This window comes from Brachypodium distachyon, chromosome 2, assembly GCF_000005505.3.
Source record: "Brachypodium distachyon strain Bd21 chromosome 2, Brachypodium_distachyon_v3.0, whole genome shotgun sequence".
NCBI lineage: Eukaryota > Viridiplantae > Streptophyta > Magnoliopsida > Poales > Poaceae > Brachypodium > Brachypodium distachyon.
Genome location: NC_016132.3, coordinates 47,349,736 through 47,371,752, shown reverse-complemented (window position 1 = coordinate 47,371,752; position 22,017 = coordinate 47,349,736). Strand labels below are relative to the sequence as shown.

General features: G+C 45.8%; 4 protein-coding genes and 1 long non-coding RNA gene across 5 annotated transcripts; 4 read left to right on the top strand and 1 right to left on the bottom strand.

Annotated features, from left to right (window-relative positions):
• Nucleotides 1-3,686: 3,686 nt before the first annotated feature.
• On the bottom strand, nucleotides 3,687-7,237 carry LOC100840518 (putative receptor-like protein kinase At3g47110). Its single transcript, XM_014899878.2, has 2 exons — nucleotides 4,286-7,237; nucleotides 3,687-4,200 (listed from the first exon to the last, which is right to left on the bottom strand). Exons 1-2 carry the CDS (start codon nucleotides 7,182-7,184, stop codon nucleotides 3,812-3,814), a joined length of 3,288 nt encoding a protein of 1,095 aa, XP_014755364.1. The 5' UTR covers nucleotides 7,185-7,237; the 3' UTR covers nucleotides 3,687-3,811.
• LOC112270917 lies at nucleotides 7,237-7,975 on the top strand. Its single transcript, XR_002963545.1, has 2 exons — nucleotides 7,237-7,548; nucleotides 7,633-7,975. It is a non-coding gene; the product is annotated as an uncharacterized LOC112270917 (long non-coding RNA).
• A 2,514-nt stretch (nucleotides 7,976-10,489) lies between these two features.
• On the top strand, nucleotides 10,490-13,874 carry LOC100826443 (peptidyl-tRNA hydrolase, mitochondrial). Its single transcript, XM_003569560.4, has 8 exons — nucleotides 10,490-10,796; nucleotides 11,396-11,480; nucleotides 11,786-11,853; nucleotides 11,931-11,981; nucleotides 12,061-12,134; nucleotides 13,044-13,102; nucleotides 13,182-13,258; nucleotides 13,429-13,874. The coding sequence occupies exons 1-8, from the start codon at nucleotides 10,578-10,580 to the stop codon at nucleotides 13,543-13,545; spliced, it is 750 nt and encodes a 249-aa protein (XP_003569608.1). The 5' UTR covers nucleotides 10,490-10,577; the 3' UTR covers nucleotides 13,546-13,874.
• Nucleotides 13,875-16,590: 2,716 nt separating this feature from the next.
• LOC100826132 (threonine synthase, chloroplastic) lies at nucleotides 16,591-18,693 on the top strand. The gene has a single exon (XM_003569559.4). It carries the CDS (start codon nucleotides 16,867-16,869, stop codon nucleotides 18,457-18,459), a length of 1,593 nt encoding a protein of 530 aa, XP_003569607.1. The 5' UTR covers nucleotides 16,591-16,866; the 3' UTR covers nucleotides 18,460-18,693.
• Nucleotides 18,694-18,835: 142 nt separating this feature from the next.
• LOC100825819 (transcription initiation factor TFIID subunit 11) lies at nucleotides 18,836-21,857 on the top strand. Its single transcript, XM_010233874.3, has one exon. It carries the CDS (start codon nucleotides 20,642-20,644, stop codon nucleotides 21,530-21,532), a length of 891 nt encoding a protein of 296 aa, XP_010232176.2. The 5' UTR covers nucleotides 18,836-20,641; the 3' UTR covers nucleotides 21,533-21,857.
• The last annotated feature ends 160 nt before the right edge of the window (nucleotides 21,858-22,017 follow it).

Here is a 22,017-nt window from a genome sequence, read left to right as displayed (position 1 = left end):
GCGCCCACGTCCGGATCTTAGGCCGCGAGTGGGAGGCCCAGAGGCGGAGCCGCGTGTGGATGAGCGGGAGTCGGCATCCTACCCCGGTGATCTCCCCTCCAAGTATGTGCTGCACGCGGTGGACACCGAGGTGGTCGAGGGCGAGGGACACGGGGGCGGCGGCGCGGCCATCGCCTTTAAGCGCCACTACTGGACATGGATCGAGGAGGAGGACCACAGGGATGCCGCGATGGCCGCTGCCGAGGCTGCGTGCACGCAGTAGGATACTAGCTTTTCATAAATCTGTTCTACTTGATGGGTCGTGAAGGGATTGAGAGGATTATCTGTGCTTGCAGGAACAATTTGGTGTCGTTTCGGTATGGTCTTCTCTGGTTTTCATTCATGTGTACGTTCTACATGACTCGGGACATGGTTTTAATTTGTCAAGACCGTGCAGTGACTGCGGCTGCGGGGCTCCGCGGTCGGCACTCCAGGTGGCCGCACGGAAGCAGCCATGGCGAGGCGGCTGCGTGGGCCCGCCCGCAGCGGCGGCGGCCAGTTGAGGCGAGACGGCGGCTGTTATGGGCTGCATCTGGGCCTCCCGGCATCTCGATTCCTTGCGCCGCTGGTGCCTCAACGGCTCAGCCTTGCCGTCGCCCGCTGCCTGCACCACTGTTCGTCGCCACTGTCTGCACCGCGTTCCGCTCTTGTTGCCGTGCCGGACGTCCACTTGCCATCACATGCTACCCATTGGAACCACGGGCCTCGCCGACCATCGCTATCCTGTGCATATCCGATGGTCACCTAGCTCTACCTCTGCTGGCCGCTGGGGAATATCCACCAGCATGGCCCCCGACTATGCAATGTGAAGAAAGGTAGAAGAAGGGAGGTTCAGGCATGCATCGGTGTGGCTAATGTGTTCCTGACGAGCAGGGAAAAGAGAGGGGTCAGAGATAGAGGATAAAGGGAGAGGCCAGAAGGATGAAGTAGAAGTGATGCTGCTATGGTGATGCGTCAGCTGGGTTAGTTTCCAATCCTTTTGCAATTTCCATTTGTTGTGACCTTTAGGGTTGATTGGTATGTTCACCTGAGACATTAATAGTTCAGAAACTAGGATGGATCTGTCCATCGTATGAAATAGGTCACAATGTCAGAATTTAAGTATCAGTAAATATCTTCCCAAAGACCCTAAGTTTGCTCAATATGACGAATAATGTGAAAACTGGAGCAAAAATAAGGTGTTACGGTTCTGCATTTTCTACTCTGCATATCTTTTTTGTTATTCGTACTTCTGGTTAAGATAAATTTATATTTTTTCTCTGCTCGCCAATAGTAGATAAGTAGTAGATGCTTGCTTAAAGGGCTTGATGAACAACACGGTATATATTAGGGTCAATAGAGAATATTCTTCTCTAAAATATGATTCACAACACATTATATATTTACTATTGCATTTTATCATGTTTAGGGTACTAGTAGTTTCAGTGGCTGTTCAATATGGAGCTAGAGATGAGGAATCCCATATTAGAGGAGATGAGAATAGAGCCAGTGATTTGTAGATGGGGAGATTTAGGAGGTTACATATGCACTTATTAGTTTCAGCTGGAAATATTTGGTCATGTTCAATGCAAAAGTTTGCTTCAGAAGGATGGACAGGGGCTCCAGTGAATAGCATTCAGTATCTCAGGTACAAACATAAATCTTGATGTATAGTTCACTACTTCAATGATATGTTAGGATAGACAAGGATATTGCAGTAGTATGCAGCATTCACAAATAATATAGTTCAGGACTATACTTGGGACATCTGTTTATGATGATCTAAACTTCACTGTTTGTTGAGCAGAAGTGGTGCCCTAAAAGCTGGTGTTTTAGTTTCACATCTAATTCATTGCTGGTCTTGGTCTTCAGTCCATGATCCAAACTTCACTGTTTGTTCAGCAGAAGTGCTAAATGCACATATATTCTTTGTTGGCGAAGCCGTACATGTAAATTGAATGGTCAAGTAGTCGGATTCTTTTAGAATTGTTGTTATTATCTCTTATAATTTAGCAATCAAATTGAAATCTAAGAAATATGTTAACATTGTCTTGGGTCGGCAATAAGATCTGCCATGAAATATGTTAAAACCACAGTTGTCATGAAATATGTTAACATTGTCTTGCCAAGATGATCTTATTGGTGTCATTGAGTGCTTCAGAAATTAACATTATTTTTATGTATTCGTCCAGCAAGACAAGATCTTGAATATGTGATTATAAGCAATGGCTACTATTCTTTAATTTAGAGCCTGCAATGCTGCTTGGGAAGAGGTAGCGGGGAAGAAATGGCTATATATACTGTGTTGGTTGCATAAAAGGAAGGCGAGGGTCAGTTGTGGAAATACCTATTTTTGTTTCCTAATTCGATGGATAAATGTTTATTGCGTATTCAGAATAGCTTATGCTCCTTCTTAACGACATGAAGTACGAAGTTGTTTTCTTGATTGTTGACCGCTTTGAATTAAGTTGGGAATGCACAGATATTTGGTACACGTTGAAGCGAGTGAAGCTTTTTTTTTCTCCACTGATTTTTTCACAGTTAGAGCTGAGATCTGATCGAACATACAATGTATATTATGTTAGCTGACCGTTATAATTAGTTACTCCTTCCGATCCAGATAGTACAACTTTGTATACTAAGTTAGTACAAAATTTAAGACACTTATTATGGATCGGAAAAAGTATAAAATCTGAGTTGATTATATTTTCACCTCCATTCCACTGTGTATGAGTGTTGTCATTGTCACCTATCTTTAGTTTAGTGCTTAATGAGTTGTCATCCATCATTAAATGTGCACTGACATGTAGAAAAGAAAAAAATATTTTCATGAGATTGATTTTATCTTTTGCATTCATTTTTTCTCCGTAGCAACACACGGGCTCTTAACTAGTTGAATTATACTTGAGAGTTCAGTTTTTTCTTTTTCTTTTTTGAGAGGATTTTTTTTTAGGAGAACTTGAGAGTTCAGTTAGCCTACCATAATCAGCCGACGCCCGGCTCGCGATGTTGCTGCAGCCATTTTGACACAATGACATGGGCCGTCTACACGGCTCGTGGGCTCGAGCCCAGCGAGTCGTTGTCCACCTACTACCATTTTGGGCTCCCAGGCATCCAGTGCCGAGTCCTCCGCGACAGAGAATCAGATGCCGGCCAGCGATGGCGAGATCGTCGCGCGCGCGCCACCGCGAGCTGCGCCCAAGGGGCCACGCTAGTAGAGCGAATCCCCTTTGCTTCTACCCCGTCTTCATGGATCACGATGCGACAGAGCTAAGCTGGAGTACAACTCCAAGTAAGGATTTAGGGTTTCGCGATGGGAATGGGATCAGTGTTGGTCGGTGGAGCCCGTGGATCGGCAATCGCACTGCTGCTTCCTTGCCTCGATTAGCAATCCGGTCGGGATTGGAAAATGCTGGTATGCTATTGTCCTAATTCTGCATTCTCAACTGTAGCGATTTATTACTTGCGTTCCCAATTCAAATCCATGAGAGAGTGCCCGCAATGCATCCTTGCCATTGTTCAGTCCGCTGTTTGTGTGATCTGTTAATCAGGTCCAGTTGCACGTCATTAGTTGTTGCAATATATATGGTTTTTTACCTAATGTCAGAAACTAAGAAATATGCGATTCTCAAATATGATATGTCAGATGTCCATGCTTTTTCTTGTGAGGATAGAAGCAGGGTGCTTAGCTTAATTTCATTGAGGGGGAAATATATTACGAAGTACAAATACTTATACAGGAAGGTAAGAAGAACAACAACAACAAAAAGAAAACTTTCCCTAAGTGAGCTCCTTAATTCGCTAGCTGAGAACAATAATTTGTCTTGATCTTGTTTAATCTGACAACCACATCATCCATTGGCATTCTCTCATCAGGTGCAGTTCTAGAGCAAAGCAAGCCCAACTCAATGATGGACACTAGGCAAGTATTTAAGATGGTGGATGGGGCATCAGAGGGATTGCTTTTCATATCAGTACCATACTTTGGTTCATTTTGCAGTATGGCAGAGTCAGTGACAGTAGAGAGTTCATGTGGGAATGCTTCACTAACCCACTGTCTTAAGCTCAACTCACCAACAAACATTGGATCAGTTGGTTTTTTCCTTGTGAAGATTTCAAGGACAACAATCCCGAAGCTGTAAACGTCACTCCTCCGTGATGCTTTTCCTGTTGATCCAAACTCTGTTCCATGTCAAAAGGAAACCAGTGAGCTTATGTCTATGAGAACAATAGGAAATATTTTATCAGACTTTGCAATGGAAATTACCTGGTGCCATGTATCCTACTGTGCCTGGCATGCTTGTTAACACAATAGAGTTGTCATCTCCCGCCAGCAGCTTGGAAATTCCGAAGTCAGCAACATGTGCAATCATGTCCATGTCAAGCAAAATATTGCTAGGCTTTAAATCAAAATGCAGGACAACTTCGAAGTGCTGGTGATGTAGATACTCCATCGCCATTGCAACATCCAGCATGATTCCAAGCTGTTGTAGGAAACTAATGTGCCTTCCTCCATTTGAATGCAGCCAATCATCTAAACTACCATTGGGCATATACTCAAGAACCAGTGCTTTAAACTCAAGATTGGAGCAAGTGCTAACTATCCTCACCAAGTTCCGATGCCGGGCCATTCGTAGTGCGCGGCATTCTGTGTCAAAGCTCTTTGAAGCTACTTCGTCTTGCATATTGAGAACCTTTATTGCAATGACAGACTCATCATCTAGCTGACCTCTGAAGACTTTACCAAAGCCTCCAGCCCCTAGCAGGTTATCATCACTGAAGTTGCTTGTTGCACGGACAAGCTCATGGTATGAGATCAACTGGTAATTCACCAAATCTGTGTCTGTGGGTAATGGCATCTTTTCATGCTTATTCATTTTTTTTCTAACCAACATGCACAGGCAAGCAGATAAAATAAATAGTGTCACTACTGCAGGTAATATGACTTTCAGCAGTAGTTGTTTTGACGTTGAGTGCATGTTGTTCTGGCATCGCGCTATTCCTTCCCTTGGAAGGCCGCAGAGTGCTCTGTTTCCCATCAATGATTTTAGAGTGATGTTGGAGAACACACCTCCTTCTGGTATCTTTCCATCTAACCTGTTGAAAGATAGGTTCAAGTTGGTAAGGTATGTGAGATTGGCCAAGGACTTTGGAATGGCACCAGAAAGTGCATTGGAGGAGAAATCTAACTCCTCAATACTTAGTAACTTGCCAACTGAGTCTGGTACCGATCCTTCTAGTAAGTTGCTGGACAGATTCAGATAAATCATCATCTGCAATTCGCCAAAGGAAGCTGGGATGTCACCTGATAGCTGGTTGTTTGATAGATCCATCTTGCTAATTGCCGTCAGTTTCCCTATGTCGACAGGTAGGGAACCACTGAAAGAGTTCTCTGACAAATCAAGCTCCATTAGTTTCTGATGGTGCCATAGACCTGTTGGTATTGTGGAAGACAATAAGTTGTAGGATAGTGTCATAATCTGTATCTGGCTTAGGTTGCTGACACTACTTGGAATGGAACCAACAAGTCTATTGTTGTCAAGATGCAAGCTAGACAAGCTTTTTAATCCATTGATTTCTGTTGGTATGGTGCCAGACAAGCTATTATTTGCGAGGTTGAGTTCTTGGAGATTGCTCATTGCAGTGATTGGTGTGGGGATCCTCCCGCTCAGCTTGTTTCCACTCAGAGACAGAACCAATAAGTTGGTAAGATTAGCCAATGTACTAGGGATGCTTCCGGTGATCCCATTGTTATCTGCTATAAATGTTTCGAGGACCGTGCTAAGGTTTCCAATATAGGCTGGTAGCCTCCCTGTGAATGCGTTGTTTGTCATGGCAATTGTTTTCAGGCTCCTGCATTTTGAAAGTGCGGACAAGAAGTCGAGGTCCCCACTGAGCTGGTTCCCACTGAGCCAGATACGACGAAGGTTCAGCAGGTTCCCAAATGAAATTGGCACCGATCCAGTCAAATCATTTCCAACAAAATCTATTACTGTGAGGTTAGAAAGATAGCCTATGGATTCTGGAATGGAACCTGTTATTCGGTTGTTTGCAAAGCTTAGATAACTGAGGTTTCTCAGCTGTCCATACTCTGGTGGGACTCCCCCCTCAAGCTTGTTCTGGCTGAGGTCCAAACCAAGAAGCCCAGTATTGTTGCTCAGTTCCATAGGGATCTTTCCAGTGAGACCATTTGTTGACAGGTAAATTCTGGTGAGGTTTGGCATCATTGCCAGCCATGATGGCACAGGACCAGTGAAATTATTCACAGGAAGGGAGAGCATGTGAAGGTTCTTGCATGCTGAAAGACCATGCGGGATAGGTCCATCAAACTGATTTTCACCGAGGGAGATAAACTCCAACATAGGGAGGTAAAAGCTCTCATTTGAAGGGATTGGACCTGAGAGGTTGTTCCTTGTGATAGCTATAGTTTGCAGCTGGGACATATTGAAGATAGCAGGAGGCATGGGGCCTGATAGAAGATTGCGTTCCAGGACTAGCATCTCCAGCTTCGACAATGAGCCGATGCTATCAGGAATTGCTCCTGTCAGCCTGTTTGAGCCTAATCGTACTAAACGCAAATTGGGTGTGTTGTTGAACAAGCCAGGAGGTATCAGCCCGCTCAAGTCATTATTTGACAGTCTTAGAGACTGAAGATTGTTCAGATTCCCGAGCTCACTTGGCATTGACCCGAAGAGGTTGTTGCTATCAAGATAAAGAGACTCAAGGCTTGTGAGGTTGCCAAGTGTGGAGGGGATGGTACCTGACAAGCTGTTGTATGAGAGGACAAGATTTTGGAGCCGAGGCAGGCCACCAAGCTCTCTCGGCACAGGGCCCACGAGGCTGGTGTTGCTGAGAACAAGGCTGGAGAGGAAGGAGAGGTTGCCGAGCTGTGGGGCGATGCTGCCCTGGAGCGGCACGCCGTCGAACTCTAGGCCTGTCACATGATGCCCGCGTCGGTCGCACGAGACCCCAACCCACGAGCAAGGCGATGCACTGGTGCTCCAGTTGCTGTCGAGGATACCAAGAGGGTCCTTGACCTGTGCTTTGAAGGCGAACAGCGCAGCGAGGTCTGTGGGTTTGGTTGGCGGGGCGAGTGCCGGCTGTGCAGCACGTGGCATCAGTGAGACGAGGAGCAGCACCATGCGGATGTAGAGAAGAGCAGCCATGGTGTTGTTGAAGAACTGAAGGTTGGTGAAGGGAACGTGGGGCAGGCAGTGGGCTAGCTTTATTTGGAGTTTTGTACGGGCAAATCAATCAGTGTGCCTTATATTTTTATTTTTGAGGGAACATTCAGTGTGGTCAAGTGGCTGAAAACAGAACTCCAACTTGCTCCATATCTTTAATGAGGAACGGCACATTCGTAATGTATGTTCACAAGTTGCATATGGATGTACCAAAACTTGAGCACCGTACGACAACCTTTTCATATGGAACTGATTACACACTGCTGGTTCTTGGAAACCGGAGCTTCCTTCCAAGAGACAGACCTGTTTCAGAAATCAGAAGTTCTACAGCTCTTTCTTATATCAGGTACCTGAATCGGAGGGAATAATTTATTTGATATGCTGATTTGAGATTAACCAGCTGACTAACATAAGACATACTGTATTTCAGTTTTTTGGTCATCAGATTATTATTAGGCTCTAGGCTGCGTAACTTGACACATTATTGACGATGCTTGGATTTATTAAAGTGCAAGTTGATGCATCTGTAGCTTTTTCTGGCTTATTGGACTCTCTCTTTGGTTGCTTTGGAGTTAAATAGTTGATGCTCGGATTTATTGAAAGTGAGTTGATGCATCTGTAGCTTTTTCTGGCTTACTGGACTCTCTCTTTGGTTGCTTTGGAGTTAAATAGTTGACTGAAGAGCCGCTCATCTCGTCTTGTACGTAAGTGTGCGACCTGTACAGTTATCTTTTTCTGGATACGGTGCAATGGACCAGCATTACTTGACAATATTCGATGGTTCCTTCCAAGTACTTTCTCCGTCCCATAATTCTTGTCAAAATATTACATGTATCTAGACGTTTTTTACGAATAAATGCATCTATTTCTAGACAAATTTAAGACAAGAATTATGAAACGGAGCGAGTATTTAGAATTTTTGTGCAGTTATTCTGCAGACTGCTACTGAAGTATCTAACCAAAGGAACCGGCAGGCAACATGAAGTATCTTAATTTGTTCTCAGCTGCTTACAGATGTTCATACCAATGTACCATTTCACTTCCACACGATTATTATGACTTGGATGCAAGGTGCAAGCTGCACAACTTGATCCTTGATGTATTTATTTGGCTGTTTGTAAGTCAACTGAAGAAAGGCACATTCACATCTGACGTTAGCTTTTCTTGTCCTGATCTATTCGGTGATGCGGTACAAGGTGGGCAGCTATTCTCGTTTGCTTCGGGAAAAAAAAAAGGTATCCTCAAGAAAAAGGGAGACTAAATCTATCTAGAGTCTTGTAGTGATGGACTGATGGACCTACCTATGTTTTTTATACCCTTTTTATACATCTAGAGTTGATGAACTGAAATTGGCCGGTGGTCCTTTCCAAATATTTAAATCTCGGTGCGGTTCATCACCCAGATAATTTAGTACTAGCATTATTATCTTTCTCTGGGAGGCATAGCAGTTTAATCGCCTAAGCAATCACCATCACCAGAGATATTCACCGGGAAGAAGACCTGCGTGGACCTTTTGGAATGTCGATCCACACCACACGGTCTACGGCCGGGCTAGTCTACCATTCGTGCGGCCGTTCCGGCGTTTCCAGTTTTCCACCAGTCCACCCCAGATGAAACAAATGCTTGGTGAACGGTGACGCCGGCCGCCCGGCCGGCATTTGTCCTTCAGTTGGAGCCTTGTGACGCCGGCAACAGCTACGTGGACAGCGTCGGGACTCGGGATGAACGCTCTCCATGCCAACGCGCCGCGTGAGTCGACCAACGGGCGGTGCTGACTGCTGCTCTGATCCGATGTTCCCAATTCCTCATGTGTCTTGCTGACCTAGAGCAAGGAGAATAATAATGGGTTATAAGGTGGCTATAAAAATTAAAATATTATTTTGGTGTTTAGTTGGAGGAAAGAGAAAAGGAGAGAGAAGAGAAGTGGGCTGTTAACTAGTAGCCAGCTGCAACACGTGCTTCTAGTCACCCTCTGAGACTGTATGTGGGCCTGCTATTAATAAAATAATGTTTTTATAACCAACTTATTATACATGCTAACTATTATACTACTTAAAGATGACATGGTAATGCTTACATTTAGCTATTATACTACTTAAAGATGATCTGCCGGCAGACCAGTCTCTCGGAGGTGCTCATAAAGATAGGGTGTGTGTGCGTGCGTTCATAGGGGTGAGTGTACGTGCGTGTGTGTGAGTGCTTGCGTCTGTACCGTGTTTCCTTAAAAAAACAGCTTTATTGTCAAGATTGAACAGAAACTAATTCAGGATTCAGATTTGATAGTTTAAGAGATTGGGGTGTTAATCTTCGTCTAAGACTTCATCAATAAGGTAAATTATAAAAAACCACCACATTAACGGCTAGGGTTATATATTGGTACCGGTCTACATTCTTTTACTAAAAACAACCGGATTAAACTAAGTATCCAGTTCCTAGCGAATAACCCAAAAACTGACAAGGCGGGTCCACAGGTCAGGCTGACATGGCGTGCCAACGTGGCAACTCTCTCTTCTTCCTCCGTCTCTATTCCCCATCTAGAAGCTGTAGCTGGCCATCGTCTTGCTACACGATCCAGGAGCTGCTGCAGGCCGAGCTCGCTGCCATGGCCGCGGAGGGCAGCGCGGCGAACAGAGGCGCGCGGCGGGCCACGGAGAGCAACGCGGAAATCATCGATGCGCGGGGAGAAGGGGCGCGCGGCGCGCTGCGGCGAGCGGCCGCGAGCACGGCCAGCCGGGGCGCGCGCGACGAGCAGCCACGCGCGGCGAGCAAGGGCGCGACGCAGCGTGGGAGCAGCAGAGCAGCGCGAGCGTCGGAGCATCTGGGAGCGCGAGCGGAGCAACACGCGGTGGCGCGCGGGCGTACAGCGGCGCAAGCGGCGGAGCGGCAGCGCGGCCGAGCGCGGGGAGCAGGGGAGGAGGAGGTGATGTAGAGGCGGGGCTACACAGAGGTGCTCATGGCCGGAACGCTCGGCCGAGGGAGGAGACGGCTCAAGCTCGGCATCCTCGCTGGAGAAGGAGCAGGGACGGCTGGGAGCAAGGAAAGAGACCATGCTGGAGGCCGAGCTGACAAGACGCGCTGGCCCGACAGTGGGTCGTACCTGTCAGAAGCAGGTTTAGGCGCTAGGAAACGAGTGGTTCCGTTTATCCGATGGTTTTTTGCAAAAATACAAAAACCGGTACCTACGTAAAAACCTATCACGAAAATGGCGCGCGATGCAAGCACAAGGGTTGAATAAAAGAAAAGCCCAACGAAGGAGAAAAATCCAACCACATGGTTAGCCCAACTGGCCAAGCCTAACAAGCCCAGCCCGGCCCCGTCTCATCCTGTGACCCTGTCCAAAACACACCCGGTGCCCAAGTGGTAGCGGCGGCGGCGATGCGGCTGCTCTCCGGCGTCTCGGCTTCCCGCCTCCCCTGCCCTCTCCTCTCGTTCGCCCGCGCAAGGCCTAGATGTGTGCCGCGCTCTTCCTCCATCTCCGCGTGCCGGGCCGCCTCCTCGTCAGCTGCGTCCACTGGTGACGGCGGCGCGCGGAAGCCGTGGCTGTTCGTTGGGCTCGGGAACCCCGGGAAGATTTACCAGAGTACTCGCCACAACGTAAGCTTCCTTATGTGCTCTGTTTACTGTTAAAATCATAGTTCTGCTTGCTGGGATTGTAGATTTATGCTAGTTACTAATGGGTTGAATTGGTACATATTTGAGTTCTACGACAAAAAAGTTACACGGTTTTGGTGAATGGTGAGCGCAGAGGTATGAACTTCTAGCATGTGCTACACCGTCAAAACACGTCTGCAGCCATTTTGCAAGTATAAACCTGCTTTCTGTTGTTTTAGCCGGTGGATTGAACATTTCGTCCTTCTATTGGACTGTGGATAATCGCATTGTATAAGCGTGCTGGTCCTCGGAAATGTCATCTTACCATCTTAGTATCACGGTCACTAGTATCATGGTCAGTCAATTGCCATGCTTTGAGTATAGAATTTGAAGGAACATTTAAATGTACCAGTGAGATATTTGTTTATCCAAAGTCATTATTATGCTATGACTGTATATATTGCAAGGAGGTCCCACTTTTCAGACTCAATTTGTAGAATTGGACTACACATACTTCAGTTTTTCATTAATAGTTCTGTGTGTCAGTGGTCCAGTGTACAGTACCTCTATATTTGAGTTGAGGTCTATCTGATTATTCACAGGTTGGATTTGAGATGATTGATGTTATAGCAGAAGCTGAGGGTATATCACTCAGCAGTATGCAGTTCAAGGCAATGGTTGGCAGAGGTAATATTCACACCTCCCCAAAAGAAACTTTGCATTTTGTATTGACAGCTCCGTTGCTACCTGATTGTGTACTTGGCAGAGCTAAGGTTTCTTCTCCTTTATTTTTACCGGAATTTAACTTTCTTTCTCGTTTCTTGCATACTAATTAAATCCTAACTTGCAAGAATTGTCTAACAATCATCTTTATGGGTTTTCTTAAGTAGTTCATGAAAGCAAAAAACTGTGTGTTTAGGATTATCTGCTCCTTTGAGATTATTTATGTACAATCAGGCATTCATATGAAAATGTGTGTTGTCACTATCCAGGTCGTATTGGAGATGTCCCTATCATGCTTGCCAAGCCGCAAACATTTATGAATGCAAGCGGTGAGTCTGTAAGTATAATGACTGCAAAACAAACTTGAAACTAATTGCTCCATTGTTCCCTTGTTTGACGCATTAAACTATACAGGTTGGGCAGCTGGTTTCGTATTTCAAGATACCACTTAATCAAGTTCTTGTGGTAAATGTTACTCTTGAGTTGGTTCTTTTTATCATGGATCACTGTAATCTGATTCTGACTTCATCTTCTCTTTTCGCAGATGTATGATGATCTAGATTTACCCTTCGCAAAATTGCGACTACTGCCAAAAGGTGGACATGGCGGGCATAATGGGTACTGCAGCCTTTTATATGAAATGCATTTGCTGTATGCGTACCTTATCTAATGTTCCACTGTTCTTTGCTTTACTAACTATAGGCTGAAAACCTCATGACTTCTCATGACTTTGGAGGCAGATAATTCTCAGTCACTCTTAAGTTCATCTAAGCAAAAGGATAACATTATCATATACTTATGGTTACTGCCTTTGGTCTTAGTGCAGTGTAATTGTGTAGTGATCTTTAAAAACTGACTATAAGGTTCTTAGCTGTGATAAAATGCTTCAGACTGTTATGTGGGGCATGGCCTACTGGTGGCACAAGAAGGTCACCAAGCAGGGGGGCACGGCAGAAACTTAAGGGGATATAAATACCCCTAGTTATCTTTAGCAGCTTAAATCTCTTAAGAGATATTTCTTGATTCCCAAGTTAGTTATTTCTAATGTTTGCAAGCTGGCCATATAATGCCTAGCATATGAGTGAATAGAGCAAGCTGAAAATTATCCCAATTTTCTCTCCCTGATTTCTTCCCTGCTCTTGTGGTGCGGCAGCCTCCTATCGGCTGGGTGTCACACCCCATCTTATCAGAGCCATCTCCCCTACTATCCTACCCATATCATAGCATCGACAAACTTTAGTAACATGTTTACATTTGTACATTTATTTCACCCCCGCCTATTTATTTTTTCTTGAGAAGAGTCTACGCCCTATTAATTCATACATAGACCTTATTACTTATGTAAAAAACGTGAAGGTAATAATTTGTAATGCCTTTGGGATGTTTCTTTCATTATTCTTATTTTGGGGAGAGCTTATGGAAAATGCAACTAAATAATTGTGATGAGCTGGTAACCTTTCTTTTCATTTTTCTTCTTCTTCTGAAAATAGCTCTTTGTTTTACTTAAGATTGTTCAACAATCTTCAGGATGAGAAGCATTATCAATCATCTCAAACAGACTCATGATTTTCCACGTCTAAGAATTGGTATGTCAGTCATTGGCTCACTTCTCTCCTTCTCTAATGTTACCAAGTCTAAATTTTTTCTTGTGGTGATATTTTGCAGGCATTGGACGACCACCTGGGAAGATGGATCCAGCTAATTTTGTTCTTAGGCCATTCACCAAGAAAGAGCAAGAAGAGGTTTGGCCTGCCTAATAGAAATTTAAAACTTTTGTATTTACTCTTTTGCTATGCTCAGGTCGTCATTCAATCAAGCAGTATATAATACTTTAAAAACTTGGACCAGCTTATTGATACGAGTGGAGGGGAAATGGATGGTAATGCAAGTAATCTTTCTTTCTTTTTTGCAGCTCGATTTCACGTTCCATAGGGGCTTGGAAGCAGTAAGAATAATGACAGTTGAAGGATTCAACAAAAGCGCTACTTTCGTGAACACTGTGCAATCATCCGAAATGCTGAATAGGTGATAAACCCATTGATTCATTTTTATGCCAAAGAGATTGGCTGATCTTCGCTATATGAAGACCCTACATCACTGAGAATTGAAGGTTTGTTGCTTTGTTGGTGCACAACTGCACATGCCGACATATGGCGACATTGGGTGCTGATTTATACACAGCAATAGAAGTATTACGAATTAATTGATGCCATCTCCCCCCATGTTCCGGAAAAGATTTCTTTTAGACATATTGTCTTCAGGACGTACATGTTATCACTATTTTCTACTGAAATATATCTGTGAAACCCAGCAAAACCATTGCTAGAAGTAGTTATGAATGCATATAAATTTGAATTACCCTACTTGAACTTTTCTAAAGATATTCTTAGTCAAAGTTCTGAAACAATTTATATCTATAATCCAAAATGGCAACTTTTATAAAACTGGAAAGTGTAAGTACAGTCTATCCAGAAGGTGCGAAACTGAAGTTATATTTGAAAAAATTAGACCCTGTCCCTTTGTTTTTGCAAGATAATATTACTACGGAGTAGGTGTCTATCTAATTGTAGGTGCCCAATTTCATCAGATATACGTAGTTATCTTTTTTGCTTCCTATGTGCCGAAGTAGTTTATAAAATAAAATTAACAACCTATTATTTCGTAGGGCTGTTTTAAGACGCTCCACTTTAGCTGCGTCCAGTGAAGAGTTGTAGGGGAATCACATACGTTTATTGTCGAGGATACCTTAGTAAAAAGCATAGTAGAGTGAAGAGTGGTAGGAAAATCACATCGGTTTGTTGCTATTGGGAAGTCGACTAGGCAAAACACCTAACAAAGTGAAAAAAAAGAAGATAAAACAACTTTCTTATTGTCAAGTAGTAAACCATAGTACTCATCTTAGGAAACCACATCGATCATCTGTTCAGAACTCCCAACTACGAAGCTCTTTTCTAGAGCGAGCCAACAATTCGTGGATCCATGGTTTGGATGAAGCTATGTACACTGGTATAGATGATTTGTCTCAAAGATGTTCCACTGATCCAAGAATCTGAAACTTCATCTACATAAACTCATAAATAGATCTATTTTTAGTTAGAGATAAGTCGGCGTGCTTGGCCATTGGATTAGGCAACACCTGGGAGAAGATTTGAAGGCAGATGACACTCCGATCTTAATCAAACGAATCTGATGCGTCAACTTAGATGTAATTAATTTTCTTAAAACTCGGACGATTGAGATAGTCACACCCATAATTACTTGTGTGTCACTATTTCTCGGTTGTTTGATATTTAAGATAAATGCTTTAAATCTTAGTTGACGTATCAGAACTGTTGGATTAAGATCTGAGCGTCATCCCCACTCTACCATCTTCCGCGTGCTCTCGAGGGCCAAACACGTCGACTGATCTCTAACTAAAAAACAGGTGATTTCTCAATAGTTCGCTTCTAAATATCTATACATGCAGCCTTTTTTAGACCAAATAAGTTGATAAATTGGTGTTTGCTTTTCCTCTTACACAATTAATTTTATCATTCATTTAATCATCATTCAATCACTTTTTCTTCTCCACCTTACCTCACACCCAATAGAATGCCAAAAATTATTTGCCTACAAAAGATAAACATGCAATGATCATTTAGTCACTGGGAGTCCAAATGTACAAATATTTAGAGAAAATTTGCTTGTGCTACATGTACAGATTGAAAGAAATAGAGGGAGTATATCCTTATTTACTATGCAATAATTGTACATATTAACCTTTGAGTAGTAAGTACATGTACAATTGGGTGACCTCTACCTTTCCTTAACGATGACATGTAGGGTAATTGCTAAGTGGAAGAAAGAACGAAGAAAGACATAAGCATTCCCTTACTTAAGGGATGATCTTTTCACAAGAAGGATAAGACAAATTTTACATTGTATTAGATTTCACATTTTCTTAACATGTAATTAATTAATTTTATTCATCTAGACTTAGTTGTAAAATAAAGCAGCAAGAAATAACATATTGCACAACATGTTTTGTTGTCTTATCTAGATGACTGCAATACATAAGAGAAGTCAGTCTTATCCACCATTATACATGGTTACATGACAATACTGGTGATCCATCACCTTCCATGAGATAAGGTATGCGAGATGGACAGTCCACAATAATTTGGGAAGGTTCTAAGAAAGTTCTGCTTTGTAAGTACTCTTAATTCAATAAATCTTTTGCATGGTACTATATACATCTACACTGACTCAGGCCACTCTCAATGCTAGTCTATCATCACGTCATTTTGCTGACATGGCACCCTCTTAATGATGTAACTATCTCTTATGTTCGCGAGTGTCTCTTCACGCAAATCAACACAAAGTCATTAGCTCTCTCGCTCTCATAAATTTATTAAATAACTGCTACTTTAGATATCACGAGACAATGCATTTAGGATATGATTTCTTAGCATTTATTGTGTGTTAAGAGACATCACATAAGGTCTCTCCCAATGTTTGTCTCTTAGCATGTCATCTTAGTCATTTTGTTGACATGGCATCCTCTTGATAAAACTGTCTCTCAACACAAAGTCATTAATTCTCTCTCACAAAACTCTTAAATAAGTGATATTTTAGATACAACAATAAGAGACAATGCATTGGGGTATGGTTTCTTAGCATTTATTGTGAGCTAAGAGTCGAGTTTGTCTGTTTTTTTTTTTGCCCACGTGGTGACAGGGTTAACGCAGAATAGAAGCCATGTCATGTCTGACTCAATACATCACTGGATATTATTTCCATCTCGAGAAAAACCTGCTGGAATATGCTGTGCTCACCGGCGAGGCGAGTTCGCACGACGGAACATCCACAGATGCCGAGATGCGACCACCTGTGGTAGCGGTGAGCCAGGGGCCCTCGACGTCTCCAGCGGTCCAAGCCAAGCCCCGTACAATCCATCCAAAATCGATCTTCGGCGTCCCGTCGTCTCGCTCTCGGAATCTGATTCTCCACGTTCTTAATTTGGGGATAACCTCTCCATTCTCGACTCTCCACGTTCTAAATTGTTTTCAGAAAAGATGAAGCTAACAACCTCCCCGAGACAGAGAGAGCACGTCAAGCCGCGACGTGGCCCCTGAGACGGCTGAATTCTAGTAACTGCTACGATTCCAGAAATGAATCCAAAATCTGAACAGCTACGCCGCGCACGATCTACGCGTCCCTACCTGTCAGCGTCCGACTGCCCAACCAATTAACTTTCCAGATCGACCGACCAAGCCTCTCAAAAGCCTAAAACCTCTGACCACGTCATCCGTCTCCTCCCTAATCCCCCCTCTGTTCCTCCGCCCCGCCGCCAAACTTCCCCCGCCGCACCATGGCGACGGCTGCCGCCACCACCACCTCCTCACTCTCCCTCCTCTTCGCCCACCCGCACTCCAACCGCTCTTCCGCCCCTCAGCGCTTCGACAGGTCCCACCTCCGCCTCCCGCCGCGTGCTGCGCCACATCGCGCGCGCTGCGCCTCCGACGCATCCACGACTGCCACGAAGCCCCGCCGCCCCGCGGAGGAGAACATCAGGGAGGAGGCCGCGCGCCTCCGCGGCCCCTCCAACAACTTCTCGGCGTGGTACGAGCCGTTCCCCCCGACCTCCGATGGCGACCCCAACGAGCGCTACTCGCTCGACGAGGTCGTCTACCGCTCCAGCACCGGCGGCCTCCTCGACGTCCGCCACGACATGGAGGCACTCGCGCGCTTCCCGGGCTCCTACTGGCGCGACCTCTTCGACTCCCGCGTCGGCCGCACCACCTGGCCCTACGGCTCCGGGGTCTGGTCCAAGAAGGAATTCGTGCTCCCGGAGATTGACTCGGACCACATCGTCTCCCTCTTCGAGGGCAACACCAACCTCTTCTGGGCGGAGCGCCTCGGCCGGGAGTACCTCGGCGGGATGAACGACCTCTGGGTCAAGCAGTGCGGCACCTCCCACACGGGCTCCTTCAAGGACCTCGGCATGACGGTGCTCGTCAGCCAGGTCAACCGCCTCCGCCGAGCTCCGCTCTCGCGCCCCATCAACGGCGTAGGGTGCGCGTCCACGGGTGACACCTCGGCCGCTCTCTCCGCGTACTGCGCTGCCGCCGGCATCCCGGCCATCGTCTTTCTCCCTGCCGACCGCATCTCGCTACAGCAGCTTATCCAGCCGATCGCCAACGGCGCGACAGTGCTATCCCTTGACACCGATTTCGATGGATGTATGCGGTTAATTAGGGAAGTGACAGCTGAGCTACCCATATACCTTGCCAACTCACTCAACTCGCTTCGACTTGAGGGGCAGAAGACTGCAGCCATCGAGATATTGCAACAGTTTAATTGGCAGGTGCCGGACTGGGTCATTGTTCCAGGAGGCAATCTTGGGAACATTTATGCTTTCTACAAGGGGTTTGAGATGTGCCGTACTCTTGGGCTAGTTGATCGTGTTCCACGGCTTGTCTGTGCACAGGCTGCAAACGCAAATCCATTGTACCGGTACTACAAGTCTGGGTGGACTGACTTCCAGTCACTTGTTGCTGAAACTACATTTGCATCTGCCATACAGATTGGTGATCCAGTATCTGTTGATCGTGCGGTTGTTGCGCTCAAGGCAACTGATGGTATTGTCGAAGAAGCTACAGAGGAGGAACTCATGGATGCAATGGCGCTTGCTGACCTCACTGGGATGTTTGCTTGCCCACACACAGGGGTTGCACTTTCTGCTCTGTTCAAGCTCCGGGGCCAGGGCATAATTGGTCCTAATGATCGTACCGTGGTCGTTAGTACAGCCCATGGGCTGAAGTTCACACAGTCAAAGATCGATTACCATGATAAGAACATCAAAGACATGTTGTGCCAGTATGCCAATCCACCAGTCAGTGTGAAGGCTGACTTCGGTTCTGTCATGGATGTTCTCCAGAAGAAGCTCAATGGTAAGATCTGAGCTTACCTTTAGTTAACCTCAACAGTTCCTTTCTTGTTTATCACCACAGCGGACTGTATTTTGGCATCTTAATCAACTGCAGTTGGTGATGATAGTATGGTGCGATCATCTTTATTTTGCAGTACTAGGTTCTTGAGGCTCTTCTAATTATAGGCAAAAGTGGATAGAGCTTTCCTTGTACTTTATCTGTATCTTGTAATATCAATAATAAATTACGGTCTTATGGTTGAATAATTGCTTGAGGTAGCCTGTGCGTGCTTGCTTATTTGTGTTTTATTGCTCGTTACCCTGCCTATGATGAAGCGACTCTTTGGTTTGAGTGACCTAAGAAGATTTGTTACACTTGTTGGATTGTTGCAATTTGTGCTACCTCTCGCTTGCCGCAAGAAAATTCTTGACCGGACATAGAGTGTTTCACATCACCAGCTTCGGTATCTAAGGAGATAGTTTGGATTGTTAGAACCATATACAGTATTCCATAGCCAGAGTCAGAGGATGCGTAAATATCATAAAATTAGATTCTGCTAAAGACTGAAATTCTAGTATAACCTGTCACTATTTCGCAAGCCATTGTCCTAACCATATCTGTTCTGTGGTGATCTCCAGTTGCTGCTATAGGCTTTCCATTAGTAGAAAATAAGCTAGGTCGTGCATTTTAGGAGCCAACCAATGATCTTTTTCCTTTACCTTTTGAGCTAGGACAGGTCAAATAAAGAGACTGACTTTTGACTGATTGTGATAATGTGGTTGTGTGAGGCCTTGTATGCTTTCTGTAACATTACTGATCATGCTGCTGCCTTTCTAGAAAAACTACTATGATAGTGAGTGGAGTTGTTCACTCACCTTTTTGGTGGATAACTTTGATTTGTGTCTCCCTGCAACTAGTCAGTCTCACGTAAAAATCAAACACCTCCTGTTGATTTTGGTGTTACTCCCATTGGCAATCAGGGTATAGTAGTTTCCCATCAGAATCGCTTGTCCCAAGTCCTACTTTCTTATCCAGGTTTTCCCTATGGAGTCCTGACAGTTCTATCCTTGTTTCATCTCTACCACCGCTAGTCGTGCATGTCTTAATCAGAACCTGGGTACTTTTATCTTTGTGTCTTCTTGTCCCTCATCGCAGTCAAGTCTGGTGGTATGATGTTAGATCACTTTTTTTTTCAATCAACGTAACATCAGAAAGAATTCTTCTGACTGCAGAATTTTGATGCACGTGATTTAAGAACAGACTTTACAGCTCGTTTGGCACCCCTTATTTCATTTCATTTGGTCTAAATGAAATGAAATCTAATTTTTGGTCGCATTTCATTTGGTTGAATTTGAATTCCAGATTCAAAAGTCATGTTTGTCTACCACATGGATTTGTAGAGTTAGAGACAATTCCAGAGAAATGATGGCTTATAGAAAGAAATTGAGGTTAGTTGTACTGTGATTCCATGAAATCACAAATTGATCATGTAGTCAATTTCGTGCCAACCAAACAAGTTAGTTTCTAGAATTCAAAATGAATTCCACAATTCTAGTCTCAAATGATGGGCACCAAACAAGCCGTTATTGTTGTCTCCATTAGAAACGCAAGAACAAGCAAACGATCTGTTTCAGAGGACAACTCCTTGTTGTGCTCAAGCGAACAGTTTAAGTGTAGGCTTAGAGATGCCGCTTCTACGGTACATTTGATGTGCGGTATGTTGCCTTAGTAAAACCATACATTCCTGATGCCGTCCAGTCGCGGCACGCACCTAAACCCATGGCTAAAAGAGCACACACCTAAACCTGACACATTCATATGGCTAAAAGAGTACTTCGAAGTTTTGAGTACGTCCCTGTTCTCCTGGATGAAGTTTGTTGTCCTCAAATGACGCAGCTCTCTGTGAGATCTCTGCTGCGATGCCAATGGCTGCCGCTCCACCACCAGTTCCTCCGCCACATCGATACCATGCGGCTCAACTCAAGCCGTCCAAATATAACTGCCTAGCCGGCAATCACGGTTAACTTCCCAAACCGTCCGGAGTTGAAAAGGCGCGGGGCCCGGCCAGGAGCGCCGCTCTACCACCTCTCCTCCTTCCTTCCTTCCTTCCTTCCTTGCACCACCACACATCCCGGCCATAAGGCGGCATCTCCAACCTCGACCTCCACGCGAAGGAGTACGCACGCACGTACACTGTTCGCCCCATCGCTCCCGATGGACCGGCGGCCGGAGCTTCGGCGGTCGATGACGCTCTCGGAGCAGCTGTCCACGCCCGACCAGGCCATCCGCGACTTCCTCAAGATCCCCAACGACGACAGCCACCTGGACGACGCCGACCGCACCGCCGCAGACAGCGCAGGCAGCGGCGGCATGTGGAAGCCGCTGCGCGACCGTCTCCGGCTCCGCCACACCGCGAACGCCTGGTCCTCCACCCCGTCCCAGAAGAGCCCCACGACGTCGTCCGACGGCAGCGGATCCACTGGCGGAAACCTCAAGAACAACAACAACAACAACCGCAGCAACAAGTACATCTACGCCCCGGGCGAGGCCACGGCGGCCTTCTCCCGCACCACCTCGCTCCGCCAGACGCCCACCTTCTCCCGCGCCACCTCCACCCGCGTCGGCCCCACCGCCGCCGTCGGCCGCATGGATCGCTCCCGCGAGATCAACCACAACGACGAGGGCTCCGATGAGGAATCCGAACACGACGAGGAGGAAGACGACGACGAGGAGAAGGACAACGAGGAGGACGCTGAGGCTCCGGCGGCGCAGATGTCCCTGATGGCGCTTCTGGGGCAGTCGGACGACACGTGGGACGAGGACGACGAGGACGAGGACGGGGACGGCGGCGGCGGGGCCGGCAATAAGGGCGCGGCGCACGGCGGCGGCGGCGACGAGGACGAGGACGACGGCGACGGCGACGGCGAGGGCCGCGAGGAGGAGATGGTGCACGTGTGCTGCGTCTGCATGGTGCGACACAAGGGCGCGGCGTTCATCCCCTGCGGCCACACTTTCTGCCGCCTCTGCTCCCGCGAGCTCTGGGTCAGCCGCGGCAACTGCCCGCTCTGCAACGGCTTCATCCAGGAGATCCTCGACATCTTCTGAAATCAAAAATCGAAAACTCGTCCCTCCTCCGTGCGTCGACTCTTAATTTACCTCTGTCCCTGATCCCCGCCGGCCAGCATTTCTTTGATTCTGATGGTGAGTGAGTGGCCAATGCGCTGCCTCGCTCTGAATATTGAGATCCATGTCGTAGGTGAAACCGGTTCCGCTAGTCCTTTGAGTTCGTTCCGGGAAACGATCACTGATGTTTGCTATTTATTTATTTCTGGAATGTGATCGAGTGTGTACTAGTAGTTGTTTGGAATAAAAATGTTGTATGCGTGTATTGAACTATTGATGTATGTAATGTACTCAAAGTTTGTGGGCTTGTGACGAAGAAACATGGAGATAGTACCGTAATTTCGGAGGAAATCCTATATGAGAATATGATCGACCCCGTTCACCCGTTGCAAGTGCATGAAAAACAACCAAAAAGCAAATTACTTTCCGAGACGAAGACCTTCTTGGGCTCAATCCCATTTGTTATC